Source organism: Elephas maximus, chromosome 4 (assembly GCF_024166365.1).
Source record: "Elephas maximus indicus isolate mEleMax1 chromosome 4, mEleMax1 primary haplotype, whole genome shotgun sequence".
Lineage (NCBI taxonomy): Eukaryota > Metazoa > Chordata > Mammalia > Proboscidea > Elephantidae > Elephas > Elephas maximus.
In genome coordinates this window covers 65,221,584-65,245,539 of record NC_064822.1, presented here as the reverse complement: position 1 = coordinate 65,245,539, position 23,956 = coordinate 65,221,584, and the positions used below count along the sequence as shown (strand labels likewise).

At 39.5% G+C, this 23,956-nt stretch overlaps 1 protein-coding gene across 2 annotated transcripts in view; it reads left to right on the top strand.

The window, feature by feature from the left end:
- The window catches only part of NECAP1 (NECAP endocytosis associated 1), a 32,277-nt gene extending 8,545 nt beyond the window's left edge, over window positions 1-23,732 (top strand). Inside the window, exons 2-10 of one of the 2 annotated variants that reach the window (XM_049882371.1) lie at window positions 3,246-3,285; window positions 8,394-8,877; window positions 15,631-15,731; window positions 15,889-15,993; window positions 16,672-16,753; window positions 17,575-17,683; window positions 17,780-17,963; window positions 19,480-19,582; window positions 20,087-23,732. In XM_049882371.1, the coding sequence (XP_049738328.1) occupies window positions 8,783-8,877; window positions 15,631-15,731; window positions 15,889-15,993; window positions 16,672-16,753; window positions 17,575-17,683; window positions 17,780-17,963; window positions 19,480-19,582; window positions 20,087-20,135 (828 nt within the window). In that variant the 5' untranslated portion in view covers window positions 3,246-3,285; window positions 8,394-8,782 and the 3' untranslated portion in view covers window positions 20,136-23,732. The remainder of the gene's footprint in view (window positions 1-3,245; window positions 3,286-8,393; window positions 8,878-15,630; window positions 15,732-15,888; window positions 15,994-16,671; window positions 16,754-17,574; window positions 17,684-17,779; window positions 17,964-19,479; window positions 19,583-20,086) is intronic. The other variant, XM_049882370.1, reaches the window with a different exon arrangement.
- The last annotated feature ends 224 nt before the right edge of the window (window positions 23,733-23,956 follow it).

The window sequence follows — 23,956 nt, the reverse complement described above, 5'->3', positions numbered from 1 at the left end:
AATAAATAAGATTGTGTATGCGAAGTCATTTTGTAATCTGAAAGGTGCTATATAAATATTAGGTAATATTATCATTATTATCATACGAATACTTATTATTTAAATCTATACTTGTAATTTGTTTCCTTGTATCCCTTTTTTAATTTTATTGTGCAATGTCATTCACTTGAAAGCATGTGTATACTGAATATGTAATTTTATTTTTTAATTTTTAAAAATTATTTTTGTTGTTGAAAATACACACAGCAAAACATATACCAATTCGACTATTTCTGCGTGTACAATTTGGTGAGAATATGTACATTTTAAATAATAAAATGGTCACCCATGAACCCATCACCTAGTTTCAGAAGTGGAATGCTACCAGCATTTCTCAAGCACCTTCTGTGCCCACTCTGAATTCCCTCCTGTCCCCCGATCCCCAAGTAAGTACAATAGTGAATTTTGTGTTTATCATTCCTTACTTAAAAAAAAAAAATGGTTTTACCACTGTCTTAATTATCTAGTGCTGCTATAACAGAAATACCACAAATGGATGACTTTAACAAAGAGAAATATATTTTCTCACAGTCTAGTAGGCTGAAAGTCCAAAATTAGGGTGTCAGCTCCAGAGGAAGGCTTTCTCTCTGTTGGCTCTGGAGGAAGGTCCTTGTCACCAATCTTCCCCTGGACTAGGAGCTTCTCAGTGCAGGGACCCCAGGGGCAAAGGACACGCTATTCTCCTGGTTCTTGCTTCTTAGTGGTTAGGAGATCCCCCTGTCTCTGCTCGCTTCTGTCTTTTACCTCAAAAGAGATTGGCTTAAGACACTATCTAATCTTGCAGATCTCATCAATATAACTGCCACTAATCCATCTCATTACATCATAGCGATAGAATTTACAACATATAGGGAAATCACATCAGATGACAAAATGGTAGACAATCATACAGTACTGGGAATGGCCTAGCTAAGTTGACAGGTATTTTGGGGGAACACAATTCAATCCATGACAACCACCTATGCATGTTTTCTAAACTGTCCAACTTTAGGTTTATCTGTCTTTGATCATTGTGTAAATGGAGTAATTTTGCTTTTTCTTTTGTTAACTGCTTTCCCCGAGTGACTCAACATTATGTTTTTGTGAACCATCCATGTTTATGCACATAGCAATAGTTCATTCATGTTCACTATTTACACTATCCCATTATATGACTATTGTTGTCAGTAGCTGTCGAGTCGACCCAATGCATGCAGAGTAGAACTGATTCAAAGGGTTTTCAAGGATGTGATCTTTTGGAAGCAGATTGCCAGGCCTTACTTCTGAGGCACCTCTGCATGTGTCTGAATTTCCAATCTTAAGGTTAGTAGTTCAATGGTTAACCATTTACACTGCTCAGGGACTCATTGTATGACTATACCACAATTTATTTGTTCTAACGTTGAGGAATTTGAGTTGTTTTGAATGTCTTGCTACATTTGATGCAGGCCCTGACCCCAAGGAAACTCTCTTTTACTAATTGGCTACTCACTGCATTATAAATGACAATGCTGCAATGAAACTCCTGGTGCATTTTTCCTAGTGTGTATTTACAGGAGTTGCTCTACTAGGTGGGAACTCCTGGGTGATAATGTACAGACATGTTCACATTTACTAATTAGTTGCCATCGAGTCAATTCCAACTCGTGGTGACCCCATGTTTGTCAGTGTAGAACTCTGTTCCGTATGGTTTCCAATGGCTGATTTGAGAAGCTGATTGCCAGGCCTTTCTTCTGATGCACCTCTGGGTGGCCTTGAACCACCAACTTTTCAGTTAGCAGCTGAGTGTGTTAACTGTTTACACCCCCCAGAGACTCCTCAACTTTACTAAAAAAAAACTTTACTAGGTACTGACAAACTCCTACTGGTCCTCATTGCCTCATATCTTTGCCCACACTGGATATTGACAGATTAAAAACATTTTTTTTTTTTTCACAACCTGGGGTATGAGAAATGTCCTCCAAGACTCTTCACCGAGTAAAGAAATTACTCTGGAAATCAAGTATTTCCTTAGTAAATCACGGGCAGACTTTGGTAACCAGTGGCGTCACTAGGGTTGGTGTCATCCAGTGCGATTACGTGTGATGTCACCCCCCCCCATGGACCTCCTCCTGTAGAGACCATACAGAATCTTTAGTAATGCTTTTTGTACTACTGTTACTTAGAAATTGTCATTCCTGTATATCACTCCTTCTTTTCCTTTAATTATACTTCATTCTCAAAAAAAGGTTCACAAATACCAGTTATCACAATACTGTAGTTTAAAAGCACCAGAAATTTGAGAAAATCAGTAGCTATAAAAACACCAGCAGCAACGAAAACAACACGAAACCATGTGATTTGAAGTGTGCGCATCATTGTGATTGGGTAATAATGAGCGCATTAGAAGGTTCAAAAAGTAAACTAGTATAGAGTTTTAGCCTTGTAGGTATGTTGATAGAAGCCCTGGTGGTTAAAACGATTGCCTGCTAATCGAAAGGTTGGCGGTTTCCAAGGCTGTAAATCGCTGCAGAAGTCAACTGCCACACTTTTCTGGGAGAAAAGTGTGGCAGTTGACTTCTGCAGCGATTTACAGCCTTGGAAACTTTGTGGGGTCACTATGAGCAGGGATCAACAAGGCAGCAGTGAGTTTTTTGGTGTGTTAGGCATATGGATACATGTAAACTGGGCGTACAAATTATGCTTTTGTTGTTATAACTAACTATAAGGATATTTTTATAAAAACTAATAAATTTCTGCTGAAACATTACACAAAAAATTTTACAGATATTTTGTTGTCACCCCCATCTGACAGTGTCGCCCTCTACTGTCTGCACCCTTTGCACCCCGCTAGTGACACCACTGCTGGTAACAATACTAAAAAAAAAAAAAAAAAAAAGTAGGAAGTAGCAATTCCTCCGGTTGGAATTGGTGGTGTGGCAGGGGATGGCAGAGTTAAGGGGAAAGAAAACATCTTTAGCTTTAGTGTTTGATCCTTCTAATTACATCCAGCACCTGCCACATGCCTCACGTCCTTGGGATGGAATGGAGATTCTCAAAGGATGAGTCATTGCTGCAAACCTCCCTGGGGTCAAATCACTATCTGTGTTCTGTTGCTGTTGCGGCTGGGACAACTAGGAGGAAAATGACACTTTCCTTAAATTACCAGCAAACAGAATCCTAACTCAGTTCTCATCTGGAACTCCAAGTCAGTGTCTCCAAGTGAAACAATATCTTTTGTTTTTCAGGGATGCAGGGACTGATAGAACCTTCTCCACAGATGCTGAGGTGACTCTGACCCCATGTCCTTTGGTTCTAGGACTCTCTTGGTTTTTTTGTTTCCTCTCTGTCTCCAGGTTATTACGTACTGAAACAGCAAATACCTAAAGAACACCTACTATGTGTCAGGTACTGTCCTAGGTGTTGGGGATACAGCAGTAAATAAAGCAGACGAGGTTCGAATTCATCATCCCTCAGATGTAGATATTTTTTACAAAAATATCCCTATAGTTAGTTGTAACAACTAAAGCAGCTGTGGAAAAACACTGGAGAGCAAGCAGTAGGGATGGCAAGAATTAGGTGGATGGTTGACTTTATTTTTTATAAATTAAATAAAAAAGTATGAAATCATGGTGAGACCACTGTAGTGTTTTTAACTTTTAAAAATGTTTATTTTTTAATTACAAAGCGAATACATGCTCATGCAAACATGTAAGGTAAAAAAAAAAAAAAAAAACAAAAAACTTTCTCTACTTCACCTCCCTGAATTCCATTTCCCAAGTGATGACTATTATTAACTGATAGGTGCGTGTGTATCCATTTAAATTAAAAAAAAAAAAAAATTATGGTGCAAATTGTTAAGGGCTTGACTACTAGTCGAAAGATTGGCTGTTAAAATCCATTTAGAGGTGTCTCTGTGATCTGCTCACGAAGGGTCAGAGCCTTGAAAACCCTCTGGAGCACACATGGTTGCCATAAGTCAGAGTAGACTTGAAGGCAACTAACAACAGCAACATATAAGTATTCATGTGTATTCTGTGCTTTTGCAGTCATGAACACTCATTATAAACAATACATATAACTCTGCAACTTTTATCAGCCTATAGTATATTAGGTCATTCCTCATTACTTACTTTTTTATCTCTTGGACTCTCGTTCTCCATTTCATTTTTATGAAATGTTCGAAACAGACAAATAAGTATGCAAAATAATGTAATTATCAGCTTTTATCAAGTTATAACTAATCAGTTTTATCAAGGTCTTAATATTTTGCTATATTTGCTTCAGGTATTTAAAAAAAATACAAAACATAAAAATAGAATAAAAACTCTTGGCATAGTCCTTCTTATACACGTTTTTATACTTTTCTTCCCATACATGTTTTTATACTTTTATTACATATATATGCATCCATAAGCAATATATAGTTTTATTTTGCATGTTGTAAAATTTTATGTTTCTTGATACACTTTTAAAAGTTTTTACCATAAGAGTAACATAAAGAAGGGTATAAAATGAAAACGTTTTGTCTCACTTTTCTGAAGTAACAGTCCCTAAATGTCTTGAATATAGTTTCAAAATTATTTTATGCCTATTAATCGTATATATTTTATATTACTTTCTTACACAAATGACCTGATATACTTTTTCTTCTGTACCTTGCATTTTCTACTTATTAATATATCTTTGCATATAGCCAGGGGTGGACTGTCCAATAGGCAAGGTAAGCATAGTGCTTACCTTGCTTACCAGATCATCTGTAGTGAACAATTTCACATTTTTTCACCACATCGAAGATTCTGCTTCTGGGTATGGCTGGCATCTGTCTCTCCCCCATTCCCATAGCACCTTCTTACAGAATCAAAGCCTCTTTTCAAATTTACAGTCCCTGCCAGGGATGGATTACCCAGTAAGCAAGGTAAGCACAGGTGTAAAATTCATCAGTGCACATTAGTAAGTAAGCACAAGTAAGCCCGTGCTTACCTTGCTTGCTGGTTAATCTGCCCCTGATATCAGCACATATTGATCAATACCAATTTTTACAGGCATATAGTCCTTCATTGATGGATGTACCACGTTTTATCAGTTCCAGATTGATGGGCGTCTATATTATTTCCATTTTTTATTACAAAAAATTTTGCAATAAATATTCCATCTGTCTTTGCATACTCATGAAGATATCTTTGTTTATATTAATTGAAAAATACAGATGTATGTGCAAAACTATACAAGTGTACCGTTTTTGAACTAATTCCTTGTACTAGACAATGCAGTGGAAAGAGCATTAGTTTTTAAATCATGAGACATGAGGTTCTAATCCTAATCATATAACTAGCTGTAGCCAAAAGGTCTTTGGACAAATGACTTATTATGCCCAGGATTCAAGTCTCTCATATCTAAAACGTAGGATTTAAATTACAAGATCCCTAAGGTCCGTTCTGGCTAAGGAAATCTGTAAACTATGATTCAGATCTCATTAGTATATACATCATTCATTACATCTGTGGCAACTCTAGAATTTAAGAAAATTATACTTTAACAACTGTCATTTTATGATTGATAACAGTACACTGAGCAAAGTTTAAATTAGTCAGAATTATAAGAATCTGGGATAAATAACTTTTTGTTTGTGGGCAAAGGAGAAAGAGCTGGGAAATAAGTTACTGGTAGGGAACAGTCAAGAAAACCATGACTTATTTTTGTGTTTAAACCTAAAAATAATCAAGATTTGAGGTGAGTGAGGCCTCCATCATTTACAACAGAAACGCTCTGGTTGCACTTCGCTAAATCACATGTACTTGGAAAGTCACACATAATGAGATAACAAACTTGATTTCTAGCACAGTCAATCTGTTCTCCAGCCTAGAACCTCTCTGAGTTGTATAGCTACTACCCACTGCCCACACCCCCCCACCTCAGTGGTGGAGTGGTGGGCAGTGGTGAACTCTAGCCAAGATATTTTTAATTTCCTTGATTGGTAAAGAAAAAATTATCCCTGTCAAGGAGGGCTGACATAATCACTCATTTAACAAAAGTTGTACTGAATTCTTACTATATTCTGGAGACTGTTCTAGAAGCTGGGGAAATACAAACATGTTTCTTGCCCTTGGAAGTTCTTTGTAGTAAGGAAAATAGATGCGCCAATAAACAGTAGAATGCGATATGAAAAGAACTAAAATCGAACTATAAAAAATGTAGTGGGAGCATAGAGGAGGGGGTTGCTAGTTCTACTTAGGGAAGCTGAGGAAAGCTTTCTAGAGAAATTGATACTTAAGCTAGGTCTGAAGGTATTTACCAAGGAATGAATGGAAAGGGCATTCTAGTCTGTGTAAATACCTTCAGTATGAACAAACATGGTATGTTCAGAAAATGATGGCAGCGAGGTCAGTTAAGCTAGAGAGGGCATGGAAGTGACAGTGAGGAACAGGGTGGAGGAAAGTAGTTCCATGTGAGCCTGGAAGGAAAAGCTTCGTTTAGATTATGAAGAATCGTCTAGCTAAGGAGATTATACTTCATTGTACAACCAGTGGAGAGTCTATAGGATGATTTTTTTAAAAACCAGTGTATAATGTACATAATGATCTCAGTATGCATGTTCTAGTCCTTTGAAATATTCTTGACTTTTCTTCATTAATTGGTTTTCTTACGTATAAAATGATGGACCCAAAAAAATGATGGACAGTATTATATTTTTTTTAAAAATTGTGAATCAAGATATATTAAAAAAAAAAAAAAGCTCATTGCCATTGAGTTGATTCTGACTCATAGTGACACTATAGAACAAAGTAAAACTGTCCCATAGGGTTTCCTAGGCTGTAATCTTTATGGAAGCAGATTGGCATGTCTTTCTCCCACAAAGCTGCTGGTGGGTTCGAACTGTCAGCCTTTTGGTTAGCAGCTGAGTGCTTAACCACTGTACCACCAGGACTCCTTCAGGATATATTAGGGATATTGAAATCAATATGTGGATTGAGACCAACAATAAAGAATAAAAACTACAAAAGTGCCATCACACTCAGAAAGGGTATCATTTTGGGAAACCTTTGTTTCCATTGGTGCAATGGTTAAGAGCTTGGCTGCTGTCCAAAAGTTTGGCAGTTCAAATCCACCATGCACTACTTGGCAGTTCTACTCTGTTCCATAGGGTTGCTATGAGTCGGAATCGACTGACGGCAACGATTTTTTTTTTCTTTTTGTATATTCTAAAATTTCTAAAAGCATTTTTGAAGGTGAATTTAGAATAATAATAATAAAACAAAAAACAAAATGCTGTTGCTGTAGAGTTGATTCTGACTGATAGAGACCCTAGAGGACAGAGGAGAACTGCCCCATAGGGGTTCCAAGGAGCGCCTGGTGGATTCGAACTGCCGACCTTTTGGTTAGCAGCCCTGGTTCTTAAACGCTAAGCCACCAGGGTAATTGTGCATAGACTTCAATTTAACAATTTCACTAATATGTGTTTTAGAGAAATACTTATGTGTCCTGAGAAATAGTTTTGATTCTCCTGGAATCCAGATTTCCGGGGTCCATGGACTTGGGGTCGCCCACCCAGGCCAATTCCCTGGGTGATATTTTGAATCTTGATCCTTCAGAAAACTGGTTTCTAAAAGTCACCTTCTGGTCAAACAAAGGTTTAGATAACCATTTTGCTTTAGACTTAGTCTCTTTTGAAGAATTATCTATGTTTAGTCAGTTCCGAGAAAAAGAGACTCCAAAGGTCAGACTAAAGCTGTGTTTTAGGGTAAATCAGTGGCTATTTTAATTGTTCTTTAAAGCAATGCTATATGACATCCTTTCTGACCACAAATTGTTTTATCAGTTTTCTTTTTGCCCTTTTCCATGGCAATGTCGATAAGATATAGTATAAACATTTTGGAAGTTTTTTCCATTTTCAGAACATTTTTCATCCTCTAGTAGAAATGTTATCCTGATTTGCAAATCATACATTCAAATAAACTTCAATCAATTTCTATTACTGGAAGATATGGTTTTTAACAGTACAATAGTGAATAAATGGAAACGTAAATGTCTATCAATAAAGGAAATGGTAAATGGCATATCCATTACTACAGAATGTTTTGTATTTATACACACACATACACATAATTTTAGTGTTTTTACACAAATCGATATGCTATTTTTTTTTTCTGCCTTAAATCTTGGATTTTCTTCTATGGCCTTAACATCTATATAGATACAGATCTCCCTAGTGCAGAATATTTCAACAATTACCGTTCGGGAAAATCTGCGATAAAAAGGTGCCATTTAGCAATGAATCAGTCTGGGTATTTTTAATCTGCATTGTTAAAATTCACCGTGTTTACATCTGGGTCACACACTTCCTGTTGGCATCCAGTTTGGGATTACTAACTCACACATAACCCTTTTTCTGCCAGGGAAAGTACGGTTAAGACTTGACTCTCGGAAGAAGAAAACGCGCCAGGTTTCAAGATGGTCGCCACCCTCCGGGACCACGGCGGGCACCTGCGGGAAGCAAGATGGCGTCTCCCCTCATCGCCTCGCGGGATAGGAGTATTCCACAACGTGAGTCACGGCGGAAGAGGCATCTTTGCCATTACACAAGATGGTGTGGAGTGCAGCCTTGTCACTTCCAGGTTTCAATATGGCCTCCCCAACCGCGGCACCGAAGAGGTTAATCTCAGGATGAAGGTACACCCGCGCGGAAGTGGCGTAAGCGGAAGTTATCCTGCACCGCTACTCCCTGTCCCTGTGGACTGCCCCCGGTCTACGCCCCGCCCCCAGTGGCGCGGAGAGCTGAGCCAAGATGGCGGCTGAGTCCGAGTACGAGTCAGTGTTGTGTGTGAAGCCAGACGTCAGTGTCTACCGGATTCCGCCTCGGGCCTCCAACCGCGGCTACAGGTACCAGCCCTAAGACCTTGCCGCACACGCTTACTCCGTTGGGGATGACAGTTTTTTCCTCCGGTAGCACGCTGCCCATTCCTATCCCCTGCCACCTTTGGGTTGTCATCCTGCTAGCCTCCCTACCTGGGTCGTCATCGGCCGGTTCCCCTGGCCCTCTGCCACTCTAGACTGTCATCATCCGAGTCTTCGCCGCTTGTTTTATTGCCATCCTGCTTCCTCCTACCGCCCCCCCCCCAGAGCCCCCCGGGTGATTCTTCTGCTCCCCATTTATTCACATCCAGTTGTGCTTGCTCCATGGCCAGTCACCTTCCGTTCGCTCTTGTTTGCGTCCTTCAGCTTGTCACCTTCATCCTCCCTCTGTTACACACACACACACACAGACACACACTGCTAATACCCCAGACAATGTGTAATCATTGTGCTGCTCCCCTCTCTCTGGATGAACTGATTTATCTTTTGTATTGTTTTTGTCTCATCACCAAATGCCATCCACTATTCGATTTTCCCTTCAGCTGTTCTCCCAGTGGGCAAAGTTTCTGATCGTAATTTTTCCAATGATTGTTCATTGTATTTCTTTTCATCATATTTTCATGATGATGATATAGTATTTTCTGCCATCCTTCCCTTCCTCTCCTCTACCGTCTTCTCCCCTTTACTCTCCTCTCCTGTAGCCTTTCCCTCCAGAGTTAACGCAGCATTTTCTCTGTAGGGCCTAACTAACCACCTTGTAATCCAGTGACTGAGAGCCTGAGGATGCTGTATGATGTCATGGACTTGAAAGAGCACTCACTGGGTTACATGTTAAAAGATGCGGACATGAGCCCTGGCCACTTCAGTTGTATTGATTTTGGACAAATCTCTTAATCTCTCTGAGCCTCAGTTTTCTCATCTGTAAAATAGTGGGGGGGGGGGGAGCTAATGATAATAAAACGTGCTGTACTTATGTACCTCACAGGGTTTTTTAGAAGGTTAAATGAAATCATGAAATGAATGTGAAAGAATTTGGGCAACTCTAAAGTAATATATAAAATATAAGATACCTTTCTTATTCCTCTCTGACCCAAGTCACCATCATGATTTCCCTCTTGGTATTTATCATTATCTTGGTTGAAAAGTTATCCTCTTCTTATGTCTTATTATTTTGCCTCCTTACCAGGAGGCTCATTCATCATGAATCAGTATCTTCGTGCTTCCTAACCTGTGTACTAGACCACATGGGGTGTACATTTTGGCAGAGAGATAGTCCTACTTTCAAGAAGCTTTCAATCAGACCCCAAATTAACCATCAATAAGAATCTACATGCTTTTTTGTTGGTAGTCACGGGTACTATATAAAACTATGATTCACCTTAGACATCACCTTCTTTGGGAATGCCTCCCTGACCCTTCCATTCTGGCTCTCTGTCTGCTTTCAGAACACCATATGCTTGTCTCCATCACTGCACTCTTCATTCTGTATTGTAGATTGATTGTTTTCTCACCTCTTTTCCTAGACTAGACTATGAATAACTTGAGTTGTTTTTCACTTTATATTCCTTATGTCTGGCATGTAAGTGCACACTCTGTAGAAGTTGAGTGAAAGAAAAATTTAGTAGATTACCCAGATAAACCTAATCCCATAAATTGGCATTGATTGAACTATTAAGTTAAAATAGCTCATGACTTCCAGTTTTAGGAGTTAAGACTTTCTGAAGGATATGATTGATGCACATAGAAGTGGGTGCTATTCTTTTTCCTTCTACTTCAAGGTTTTTTTTTTTTTTTTAAACACCTTCCTTCTTTCACCCGTCTGCATTCTCTACCTTTACCTCTTAGGTTACTCTCTGCCTTTTTTTCTCATGCCACTTAAAACTGCACTGACCTATCAAAACAATTTCTTCCTTTACTCTTTTTCCCATTATCCGTCTGTGTTTTACATGCTTATTATTCACATTTCTTATCCTCCAGGAGGCATTTCATCATTAGCCACTCTTCTTTTAGTGTAATGAATGAAGAGAGCAGAACTAAGTTTGAATCTCGGTTCTGTCATTTGTTTGCCGGGTTACCTTTGACAGATCACTTAACTTTTGAACTTTAGTTTCCTCCCCTGCAAAAATGGGATAATAATATTTGTCTTGCAAGATTCTCTCAATTTTTATAACAGTGGGCATAGTGCCTGGCACATAATATATGGTTGATAAATGCTACTTTTCTTTCTTTTTGTCTGTGTAATCTTTCTTGTTGTTTGCCAGAACCCATTTTATTTTATGAGCATGATTGATTCTTTAGTCTACCATTAAAGGATAAACAGGGCTTTTTAGCAAGCAGGAAAAGTCCATCCTTTGAGTGACTAATAAGATGAATGGGAATAAATGTCTTCGATTCACCTAGGGTAGGCTTTTGCTTCCCAGACTTTCACTGATGGTTTCTGGACTGTAAGAAGGAAAGTGTAGGCTTATGAGAAACTTAAAAATGAGTATAAAATGGTTCCTCAACCTATAATGCTGGTTGGTTAATCATCACTACCCTTCTTCCCTAGCCAAATCAACATTAAACTATAGTGTATTTTAATGTAGTGAAAAAAATGCTGGACTTGGGGTTAGAAGGCCTGAGTTTGAATTTAGTTATCATTACTACTGGGTGATTGTCTTCGTCTTCATTCAGAAAAATAGAGATGATAAAAAACTCCCTGCCTATTTCACATGTCACTGTAAAGGGTTTAATTAAATGTACATGTGAAATTTTCTATGATCATAAGAATGATTTATATAGATAAATAAAGATTTATTGCTAAGGTAAACAGAAATTTGTAGGTCAGTTTAGAGTATTGTCAGACCAGAAAAACCAAGAGTTCTGAGGAATGGAGCCCAGGTCTTGGAGTGGGAGAGGAATTAGGCCCATGGCTGAGGGATCCATTCCTTCACTGAGAATGTGTTAAATGTTGGTCAGTAGACACACAAAAATAAATAAGAGAAGTATGCTTGTTCTTAATATTTTCAATAGTCTGTTTATTCTTATGTCTAGTTCTTGGTGGTCTGACTAGCATAAGTAACAACTCGTTTTAGAAAACATAATAGACAAGGGATCTCTAAGAGCACTCTAATCCAGATCAGATTCAGGTACTTGAGGATGTTGAGGGCAGGGCATCAAGAAGGAAGGGCACGACGGGGATTTATTTTACAGATCCTGTCCTGTTCTGTTCTGATTTTTACTATTTCTCCTTTTGCCCTTTGCTTACTGTCATGGATTGAATTGTGTCCCCCCCAAATATGTATCAACTTGGTTAGACCATGATTCCCAGTATTGTGTGATTGTTCTCCATTTTGTGATGTTAAAAAGGATTAGGGTGGGATTGTAATACCCTTACTAAGGTCACATCCCTGATCCAATGTAAGGGGCGTTCCCCTGCAGTGTGGCCTGTGCCACCTTTTATTTTATAAGACATCGAAGGAAAGGGCAGTGAGCAGAGAGTGGGGACCTCATACCACCAAGAAAGAAGCCCCAGGAGCAGAGCGCATCCTTTGGACCCAGGGTTCCTGCACAGAGAAGCTCCTAGTCCAGGGGAGGATTGACGAAAAGGACCTTCCTCCAGACCTGACAGAGAAAACCTTCCCCTGGAGCTGATGCCCTGAATTTGGACTTCTAGCCTACTAGACTATGAGAAAATAAATTTCTCTTTGTTAAAGCCATCCACTTGTGGTATTTGTGTTATAGCAGCACTAGAGGACTAAGACAGCATTTGGTACTGAGAGAGTGGGGTGCTGCTCTAACAGATACCTAAAATGTGGAAGCAGTTTTGAAACTGAATGACTAGAAGACTCAGAAGGAAGTGAAGAGAATCATTAACACTGGAGAAGGCACAGATGGTGACAAACAGCAGCAGAGGACCAGCAGCAGCAGCAGCAGGGAACCGGCAGCAACAGAACCAGGAGACCAGCGCCAGACAGCACTAGAGCCGACCCACAGAGCGAGAGAGCCGAGTGCCTATGTGCAGGTTTCCTGGCGGAGTGGGGTGCCTCCAGGCACTTAACGGTGGAGCTACTGAGCTTTGGAACACTTGCCACAGCAGGGCAGAAGTGGGCATGAGGCCTGAGGGCCGAGAGGCTAAGGAACACAGGAAGCCAAGCTGCCTCAGTCTCAAAAGGTGTGGCCATAACCTCTGGGGCTTCAAAGGGTGGAGCTATGGGCTTTGGTGTTTCTAAGGATGGAGTTGCCACTCGGATGGACTAGGAGAATGGTGCACCTAAAGCTGAAGGAGCAGAGTTGCTGTCCCAGTGGGCCTAGGAGGCGGAGCTGAAGCTCAGGGCCAAGGGACCTCCACTCAGAACCTGGAGAGTGTGGCCAGGACCTAGAGTTTGAAGGGCAGGGCCATTGTGTTAATGGTCTCAGAGAACAGAGGATTATTTGAAAAGTCTTGAGGGCTAATGTAATGCATTCTGTTGACTTACTTGGTGCCTGTTATGCCTTCTTTCCCTCCAATTTCTCCCATTTGTGATGGAAATGTCTAGCTTGTGCCTGTTCTGCCACTGTACTTTGGAAGCAGAGAACTTGTATTCTGGATTTCACAGATGAAGAGGAATTTTTGGATTTTGGAGTTTTTTGGAGTTGATTGAAGACTTGCTATGATACGATGGTGTGAATGTGTCTTACATGTAGCAAGGACATGAATTTTGGTGGGCCGAAGGGTGGAATCTCATGGATTGAATTGTGCCTCCCAAAAATATGTGTCAACTTGGTTAGCCCATGATTCCCGTTATTGTGTGGATGTCCTCTTTCTGTGATGTTAAAGAGGATTAGCACGGGATTGTAACACCCTCACTAAGGTCACATCCCTGATCCAATGTACAGGGTGTTTCCCTGGAGTGTAGCCTGCCCACCTTTTATTTTACAAGAGATAAAAGGAAAGGGAAGCTAGTGGGCTGAGCGGGGAACCTCATACCATCAAGAAAGAAGCAATGGGACCTGGGGTGCCTGTGCCTGAGAAGCTCCTCGACCAAGGGAAGATTGATGAGAAGGACCTTCCTCCAGAGCCAACAGAGAGAAAAAGCGTTCCCCCTGGAGCTGACACCCTGAATTTGGACTTCTAGTCTACTAGGGACTGTAAGACAATAAATTTCTCTTTGTTAAAGACATCTACTTTCGGTATTTCTGTTATAGCAGTACTAGATGACTAAGACACTTACTGTTTTGTTATACTCACTCTTCTTCAGGTATATCTCATTGTTACCTTTTTAACCTGCAGCTATTAATCTCATGTTAGTAGGGGATGAGTTATTAATCACTTTTACTTTGTGCTGCCCTTTCCACAGTCCTGCAACACAAAATCACAGATGCAGTGTTTTGTAAAACCTCATATTTCAATAATACCTTGAACTGCATTCAAGTTCGTTTGTAACAGCTTATAAATATTCAGTGTTTTCTAATGTTTCCATGGGCGTTTGTATCTTCCACCCAGAAATCTTTCTTGAACTCCAGACTTGTATATTCAGCTGGTTACTCCACATCTCCTCTTGAATGTCTACTAAACATCTCAAACAACATATCCAAACCGATGGGATCTTTCTTCCCAGACAAGCTCTACCTTCCTCATCTCATTAGTGACATGTCTTTCTCTGAGGCTAAAAACGATGGAGTCATCTTTGACTTATTTCTTTTTCTTATACCCCACATCCAGTCCATTAGAAAATCCTACTGACCTTACCTTAAAAATACCCAGAATCTAGCCACTTCTCTTGCTGCCGTCAGTCTCCTAGATTACTGCAATAGTCTCTAGAACAAATCCCCTGCTTCACCCATCTCCCTACACTTTTCTCCACGTAGCAGCCAAAAAATATATATTTTTTAAATATAAGGGAGATCATGTCACACCTCTGCTTAAAACCCTGTAATAGCTCCTCTCTCATTCAGAGTAAAAGCCAACATTCTTACAACAGTCTGTAGGGCCTTGCTGCTCCTCAAACATACCAGGCATCCTCCCACCTTAGCACCTTTGCACAGGCAGTTCCCTATGCTGGAATGCTCTTTCTGCAGATAGGTACATAGGTAACTTTCTCACTTATTTCACTTTTTTTGCTAACATTTCACCTTCTTAATTAGGCCTATCTGACCACTCTCAAATGCTGCAACCTATTCACTCTCCCACTGATCCCCCAGTCGCCCCTTACCTGCCTCTCCTTTTTTTTCTTTAACCTTAGTACTTCACTGTCTAAGGTATTACATATTTTACTTATTTATTATGTTTCTTTTTTGTTGTGTTTCTTCTATTAAAACGTAAGCCTCTGGAGAGCAGGAATCTTTGTTTTGTTTACTGTTGTATCCCAAGCGCCTAGAGCAGTGCCTGTGACATAGTAAACACTCTGTATATATTAAAAGAACAATAGCGATATGTTTAGGGATTTAGGAAGGCTTCTGTTATCCAGGATATTTCAGTTAGTAGACTTTGTTGTTACCTGATCAGTAAAGTACTGTTATATGGATTATTATCTACATATGAAAATAGCATCATAATAAGACATATTAATATTTTTAATGCTTTGATTTGAATTTTTACATGTTTTTATTGATACTTACTAGACTCCAAAATCCTGTAGTTTAGTACTTATTTTGAACCTTATGTAACACAAGGCATCTGTGTAATCTTGTTGATTATTTTCATTGATAGAAAGAATAAGCAGTTCAGGAAAGGGAAGAAGAAATATTGCAGATGATTCTGGATGGGCTTTAGTATATTAATGATATGGATCTAAGGACTGAGGCTTCCTGTTTTCCTAGGGCATCTGACTGGAAATTGGACCAGCCGGATTGGACTGGTCGCCTACGAATCACTTCAAAAGGGAAGATTGCCTATATCAAACTTGAGGATAAAGTTTCAGGTAATCATGCAGTTGACCTTTTAACATGTTAAGGATATTGGTTTTGGTGTATTTTTATAGTGTGTTTCACATTGGGGACAGGAATGGAAATATTTTTGAACTGGAGTTCTAGATCTTTGCTTCCTTTGGTCAAAAACGTCTTTTTCTTATCTGTCAGGGGAGCTCTTTGCTCAGGCACCAGTAGAACAGTATCCTGGCATTGCTGTGGAGACAGTGGCAGATTCCAGCCGGTACTTTGTCATCCGGATCCAGGATGGCACTGGTAAGGGATCTGGTATTTTGAAGGGGATGAGTTAGAAAAATAGTGAACTATCAATGAAAGTGTGTCCCTATTACATTTCTCTTACTTCAGTTTACAAATTTTTTTCTCCTCTTCAAAGTTATTACAGTTGCTAAAGGAAAAGATTAGCATGTTATTAATAATAAACACAAGTTCAAGACACGTAGCACTTAATGGGTAGACTTAAGGAAATCAAAATGTATATCTAATAAAAAACTGAACACATTTTTTTCTCCTCAGTATATGTGGTGGTTGTTATTGGTGGGACTGTCTTAGTCGTCTATCTCTCTGCAGTAGTTTTCAAGCTTTTCTCCATTGTCTATAATAGAGACCAGCAAACTTTTTCTGTAAAGGGCCAGAGAGTAAATATTTTAGGCTTGCGAGCCAAATAGCTCCTGCTGTTGTAGTGCAAAAGCAGCTGTAGATAATATGTAAACAAATTAGTCTGGCTGTGTCCTAATAAAACTTTACTAACAAGAACAAGCTATGGCAGATTTGGCCGATGGGCTGTAGTTTGCTGACTACTGGTCTGTGAGAAAGTGTTTCACGTTCACAGACTGCATCTAGTTAGGGTAACTTTTAGGATAACTGTTAGGTTTTCAATGAGCAGAATTTTTCTCGGGGCCATTTCCTGTTTGAGCATTTTCATCTTTTTCACAGGGCGTAGTGCTTTCATTGGCATTGGCTTCACAGATCGGGGTGATGCTTTTGACTTTAATGTCTCCTTGCAAGATCACTTCAAGTGAGTGTAGCTGCTTTTTACTTACCAAAATTGAATGGTTACGGAAAGGCTCCTTCTCAGGTGAATAGGCACTATCTCTTTTACCTCCTAATTTCTTTAATTGGTAAGCTAGTTTATTATACATATGCATTTCCCCAATCACTTCTGTTTTCCTACGTTATCCATGTATCTCCTCTATGTTTCCTTATAACCTGAAATATGTTCTAGATCCCTTGTATAATGGTTTTAAAGGATGCTTTTGTTTATGCGTCTAGGGAATTTGCTCTTGTTTTAGGTGGCAGAGGGAGGCATGTAGTAACAGCAGGGCTACATGTGAGACATGTGGGGAGTTATATGCTAATTTTGTTACCTTATGTAGCTGACGTTGTTTTGTGCCTATTGCCACATCTTTTCAGCCCACTCAGTTTTAGTATAACTGTGGTGGATGGTGTCGTGTGCCCTGTCAGTTTCCCACCTTAAGGGCAGGCATATCTTCTTTTCTGCTTTAGGACTCTCTGAAGCTATGGAAGGCCACTCAGCCAGCCTAGGGGTACAGCTTGGAAAGACAGAGAATTAACACCCCCGGGGCAGCCCTCAACCATGGGGAATGGGAATTGATGGATAAATGCCTTCCCCTAGAAGGGATAAGTCTAATGTGCGTTTTGTGTGGAGAGCCCTAGGTGAGACTGAGCCCCAGTTGCCCTCTTTCTTCACTAGTCACACTCTGTCACTCTGCTTTCTGGGATCCCCTCTCAAGTAGTCTAACTACACCCAAATTTGTGTGTCAGGCTCTTGCTGTCAGGGAAATCCAAACTAAGATAATTTACTTTTTTTTCCTGAAGGTGGGTAAAGCAGGAATCTGAGATTTCCAAAGAGTCTCAGGAAATGGATACTCGTCCAAAGTTGGATCTGGGCTTTAAGGAAGGACAGACTATCAAATTGAGTATTGGGGTGAGTATGTTTTGTTTTCATTTTTATTTTGTTTTCTTGTGTTCCTATAAGCCTGTGACCTTCTTCTTCTTCCTTTTTTTTTTTTTTTTTTAATAGAACATTACAACCAAGAAAGGAGGTGCTTCTAAGCCCAGGACTGCAGGGCCTGGGGGTCTAAGCTTACTCCCACCCCCACCTGGAGGCAAAGTCACTATTCCTCCACCATCGTCCTCAGTTGCCATCAGCAATCATGTCACCCCACCACCCATCCCAAAATCCAACCATGGAGGCAGTGATGCAGGTGAATCTCTCTAGTACTGCTAACTTTGAGAAATTGCATCTTACATTTTAATTGAGAAACACCTGTTTGCCAAGTGGAGCATTGAGGTTTTTGTTACGCTTCAAGTGTGACTCAGAGACACTGGCACTGACAAAGTGATTCTGATAGCCTCTGGCAAAGGGTCAGAGCTTTTCTGGTGAACCGAGAGTCATGGCGCCTGGTAGGTGCTTTTGCAGAGAGTGGGTGGTATTGGAAAGACAGTTTCCTTCACTGCACCATGGTTAGATGCTAGTAGGCCTATGAGTCAGATGGACCTTGATTCCTGTCAGTCATGCCTCTCCTAGTTTACATCTGAATAAACTTGGTAACATTACTTAAGTTCTTTGAGTTTCACTCAGTTTCCTTTTTGGTGATATGGAGATGTAAAACTACCTCAGGATTGTGAAGGTTAAAAGATGTGGCAACACCTGGCATAGTGCTTGGAACATAGTAGCCATTCAATGAATGTTATTTCTTAATCCTTTCCATTTTTTCACAAGGGCAATTGGGAGAAAAGGAGAAGACATCTAGGTTTGTGAATACACTTTCATTCTTCCTCACTATGCTGTGGAAAAAAGAATAGATATAGCTTCCCATTTAAAAAATGAGAACATTAGAACTCAGAAAGGAGTGGGAATTTTCCTAAGTTTAGAGAACCAAGTATTAAAATCTGGGAGTTTTAAGTTAATGTGTCAGACAATGATGATCATTCATAGAGTTGATAATTAATATGTCTTTCTGGAATTTGTGAGATAAAAATGGCTATTGCCTACCTTTTTTGCTAAGTATTGCCAGAATGCACAGGGGAGAGACTAAATACCTAAGTCCCTTTTACTTTTGATGCCATAATATTTTTAATTTTTTTATTAAAATTTTTATTTTGAGATAATTTTTATTTTGAGATTCACGTGCAGTTGTAAGAAATACTGCAAAGAGATCTTATGTCTACTTTACTCAGTTTCCCTCAGTGATGACATTTTGCAACACTGCAGTAGAATATCACAACCAGGAAACTGACATCGATTGATCCTACTCAGAAGTCACAAATTTTGTATGTGGTTATTTTGTGCGTATTTAGTTCTGTGCGGTTTTATCCTATGTAAGTTCATAGATCCACAACCACAGTCAGAGTATAGGACAGTTCCATCCCTCTTTTCCCCATCCTTATCCTTAGAAGCCACTAATCTGTTCTCCATCTCTATAACCTTGTGTCTTCAAGAATGTTATATAAATGGAATCATGTAGTATGTAACCTTTTGGGATTGTCTTTTTCCACTCAGCATAATTCAGCTTGTTGCGCCTGTCAATAGTTTGTTCCTTTTTATTGCTAAGTAGGATTCCATGGTTTAGATGTACTGGAATTGAAGATCTGTATTGTTTCTGGTTTTGGCTATTATGTATAAAGCTGCTGTGAACATTTGCCTACAGGTTTTTGTCTGAGCATAAGTTTTCACTTCCAAGAATTTTATTATGTTTTCCCCTCTTACCTCGTGTTCAGATATCCTTTTAGATTTGGATTCTCCTGCTCCTGTCGTAACGCCAGCACCAGCTCCGGTTTCTGCAAGCAATGACTTGTGGGGAGACTTTAGCACTGCATCCAGGTAATGGGCGTAGTGAAACCAACATGTTATCAGTCAGGGTATAGATGGTATGTTCACAGTCAAGGAAAATCTTTGACCTGGGAAAACAAAAGATTTACAGGTCTTATAGTCTTTGGAAACCCTGGTGGCATAGTGGTTAAGATCTACAGCTGCTAACCAAAAGGTTGGCAGTTTAAATCCACCAGGTGCTCCTTTGGAACCTTATGGGGTAGTTCTGCTCTGTCCTGTAGGGTTGCTATGAGTTGGAATTGACTCAACGGCAATGGGTTTGGTTGTTTTTTTTTTTAATAGAGTCTTTGGCAGGAGTTCTAGGGAAGGAAATGTAGGAGTTCTGGGGATGATGGGACAAGAAAGCTGTGGGATAAAGAATGAGTGGGATATTTCAGGCCTTGGTAAGTGGAATTGCTGTGAATTCTGGGCAGCTATTTCTTGGAAACTATTAAGTGAAGAATGGAGTAGTTACGCTAATATTATGCTCTTTCTTTCTGTTCTCCTGTCTTGCAGCTCTGTTTCAAACCAGGCACCACAACCATCCAGCTGGGTCCAGTTCTGAATGGTATTGGCAGGACATTACAGACAGACTTGAAGAATAAAAATGACCTGAGGGCACCAGTCCGTGAGGGAAGTTAGAAACCCCTTCCCTCCCCAGAACCAAAATTACCGGACAATCTTTTTCATAGCTTCTCCATTGCATTCAAGCTAGTTTATGTCACTTCCCTTTGTTGTTACTTGCTGTACAGCTAAGAGAATATCTGTCATCCCCTGCTCACTACCAAGTTAGGGGAGTCGTGGGTCTTACCATACTTGTGGCTGGCTGTGCAGGGCTCAAAAGGCCAGGGTCTATTTGAGGTGGAAGTGACCTCTAACGTCTGTAAAATTCTTCTCCATCTTTTAAATTCTTCACTGAATCATCTCATGACCCCACTGTGCCTCTTTGTGAAGCTCTAGTAACAATTTCAGGGAGATAAAAACCTTGAAACTTCCTTCTCCATTAACCCAAGACTAAAAATGGACAGCCTGACCTTAGTGTTTACAAATTAAGCATTTTGATAGGGGACAGTATGGAGAAAGCCCTGTTCCCTGGGTCTCTGCTCTAGTCTTCAGGCTTATCCTGTTCAGTAAACACCCACTGCTGGGTGCAGCTCCATCACCCTCTTGTGTGTTTACAAGTCTCTTCCTATGATAAGAGGGCTGTGTTGGAAGCACCTACACGATTCTTTTCTATTGGTTGAATAGTGCACCATCTTTGACCGGTGGGTATCCCTGGATGAAGGGGGCTCAAGGGGCTGTGCTTTCCCAGTTATATGCTAGAAAAGTATTTGTTCTCTTGCAGCTCCACCTAGTTGCTGCTTTTGAAGCACAGCTTTACTTTGTATTTGCCCCATTTGACCTAAAGTTGAAGAGTTGAGAGTTTTTAACCTCATCTGTAGAGCAGAGAGGTTGAAAGCACTAAACTCTTGTTTAATACCCACATTGCCTTGCTGCCTGGGTATATGAGCCCTTTCCATAAACATTTCTTTTTCAATCCATTTAGCTCTTTGGTAGAATGCTGCTACTATATATATTGCCATTTATGAAGGAGATTGGAGAGTCATAGCTTTAGCTGTGACAAGTCTGACCAAGTGAAGGCTTTGATACTTATCACCCAGGGCATCTCAAAAGCAAGTTGCTCTCCTACCACGTTTCTTACCCTGTGTCCCACCATTCCTTATATGAAGCTGTGAAAAGAGTTCCCCTTCTCAGATGAATGGGTACTATCTGTTTCATTTGTTAACGGGCAATTTTGAGGATGAAATGGGAAGATGGAATTTTTTCCCTTGCATTTATTTATTTGGATGTGTACACTCTGGTTGAAGGGAGTTCTATATAGTTTCCAAATATATCCTGTCTCCTGGATTTTCTGATGTCTTTTCTAACTTTGGGTCCATTATTTTTTCATTGCCTCCCCTTCTAGGCAGCTCTATTCTTGCAGAGCCATGGCAGGACATTTTTAAATTCCAATAGAAAACACTAAGAAGAAATTCTGCAGAATCACTAGTGACTAACTACTGGGAGCCTATTTTCTCAATCTTCATGTTGTGTTCTTTGTTTGTATTCTTAAGATGATAATATATTATGTATTTGAATTGCTGAAAAAATTGAAAATGAAGTTTAAGATGTATGTATATAAAGTGTATGCTGTATTCGTGCAATAGTGGTAATTAAAAATACAGAAAAAGGTGGTGTCTCTTTTACCTTTTAATTTGCTTATCTGATTACCTTTTTTATTTAATTTACCCGATGCAAATGGGCCAGTAGGTAGTAAAAGGGTATTTCGTATTTACTATTCCTTTTCAAGAAGCAGCTTTTAAGAAGTTGAGACTAGATCTCTGTGTTCAGGGTTCCAAACCCAGAGAGCGCCTAATTACTAGAGATAATTTTTGTTCATTATTTATTTGCTGGTATGGTTTATTTCATTTGCTTCAACTCATCTTCATGATCTCGGCTGCTTCCCATATCCCAGAATTGCATAAATAAAGAGGATCAGTGTAAGAGATAGAACTAAAGTCAGAGTCAAAGTCTTTGAAAGCCAGAAAGGATCTTAGAGTTCTCATTCAGTGATTGTCACAGGAGATAGATAAGAATACCATGGATATATATATATGTATGTATATATATATATATTTTAAATCTTTTAAAATAACACACTGATTTCTCTAGAGAGTCTGATATACCGCCCCCCCCGCCTTTTACTTCCCTTGTATGGGGCTAAGGTGACTTCCCTAGCAAAATAAGTAATTTCTTACAATTGCTGAGGTTGTAAGGCACTATCATAGATAGGAGTGTATCCTAAACCTCAGGTTTTTGGTTGGGGAAAAATATGGAGAATCACTTTTCTAGCTCAACTCCTTCAATTATGCATTGATACCTGCCTCTGATGCTGTACTGTAAGCCTTTATTACTCCTTATTTCCTCCATTCTGATAAACTTCTAGCTGTCTGCTTGCCTCTAGCTTTCTTTGTTTTAATCCAGTTTATGTGTTCCCACCAGAATGATCTGCCTAAAGCTAAGCTCTGCTCATACCCCTCACTTTCCTACTCATTGCTTGAATTGGTTCTCTCTTGCTTAGAGAATAAAGTCCAAAGGTACCATACCATCCTCAACTTTTAGTTCTCTCTTTCACTCAAAGTATGCTCCAGAGTACTGGTCATTCTTCAAACACCATGCATTGAATGCTTGCTAAAAAACAACCTTGCCTGGAATACCTTCTCTTCTATACCTGCTTGTTGAAATTCTCTTCGTGAAAGGTTAGCTCAAATAACATGTGATGAAACGCTTACCTATCCTCCAAGTTGGAAAGATGATCTCCTTTGTTTTGTTTGGCTTGCTAATGAAATTCTCTCCCTTACTAGTTTGTAAGCTCTTTGGGTGTGAGACCCGTGTCTTCATTTTTATCTACACACAGAACTTGACAAACACCTTTCTAAATAGTAGATGCTCATTAAATACTTGTTGAATCAATAGTGCTTTCAGCAAAGAGAGACTAGAAGTCAGTAACTTGGGTGTTTTCTTTCTTTTACTCGTTTGGATTTTTCCTAACTACATGACTTCAGTATTCATTATGTACTTTGTCATAGTTGCAGAAAATCTCATTTCTTGCTTGGAGTCAGACACAATATAAGACGGCCAAGTAAGCAGGGGTAAAGACAAGTTGTACTCTGGTACATAGACCCTATGGCCTGAGAAAATGAACCCTAGGGATTGTGTAGCACAGATGCCGGTAAATACGGTAGCTTACTATCTTGTTTTAATGATCCAGCTAGCTAAAATTATGTTGCCCTTTGCTCATGTTTAGTTATTTTTTTCTACCTATTTTTTTATGTCTGTTATTTCTCCCTTAACTGTACATGAAGACAGTAATATGTTTTGTGACTATAGAACTCATGCTGAAGCACTCCTCAGACACATTCTCTTGAGAAAGAAAGAGAAAGGAAGAGAGTTATATTTTCTTGTAAGTCCTTAAGCCCTGGAGGGTATATAGGCTTGTTTGTGATGGTTTTCACAACAGCTTTATGGTCTAGCATCTATTTCAAAAATTTTACAGAATTGCCGTTTTCAGCCCCCTTTTGAAAGATGTCAAGATATGGGGGTGAATATTTAAAAAAACAAAGCATAACTGTCATTATTGAGTTGCCTGCATCTGAGCCAGGAGTCAAATTGTCCACTGTGATTTTACATTCCGCCTCATAAATCTAAGAATAGTGTCATACCTTCAATTAAAAAATACAGTGAATGAAGAGCCACTATGGATGTTTTTGTTTGTTCTTCAATATTTTCTTTGTTCTTATTATCTGTTCTGCCATTGCACTTACAATAGGAAAGAAATGTCATAGA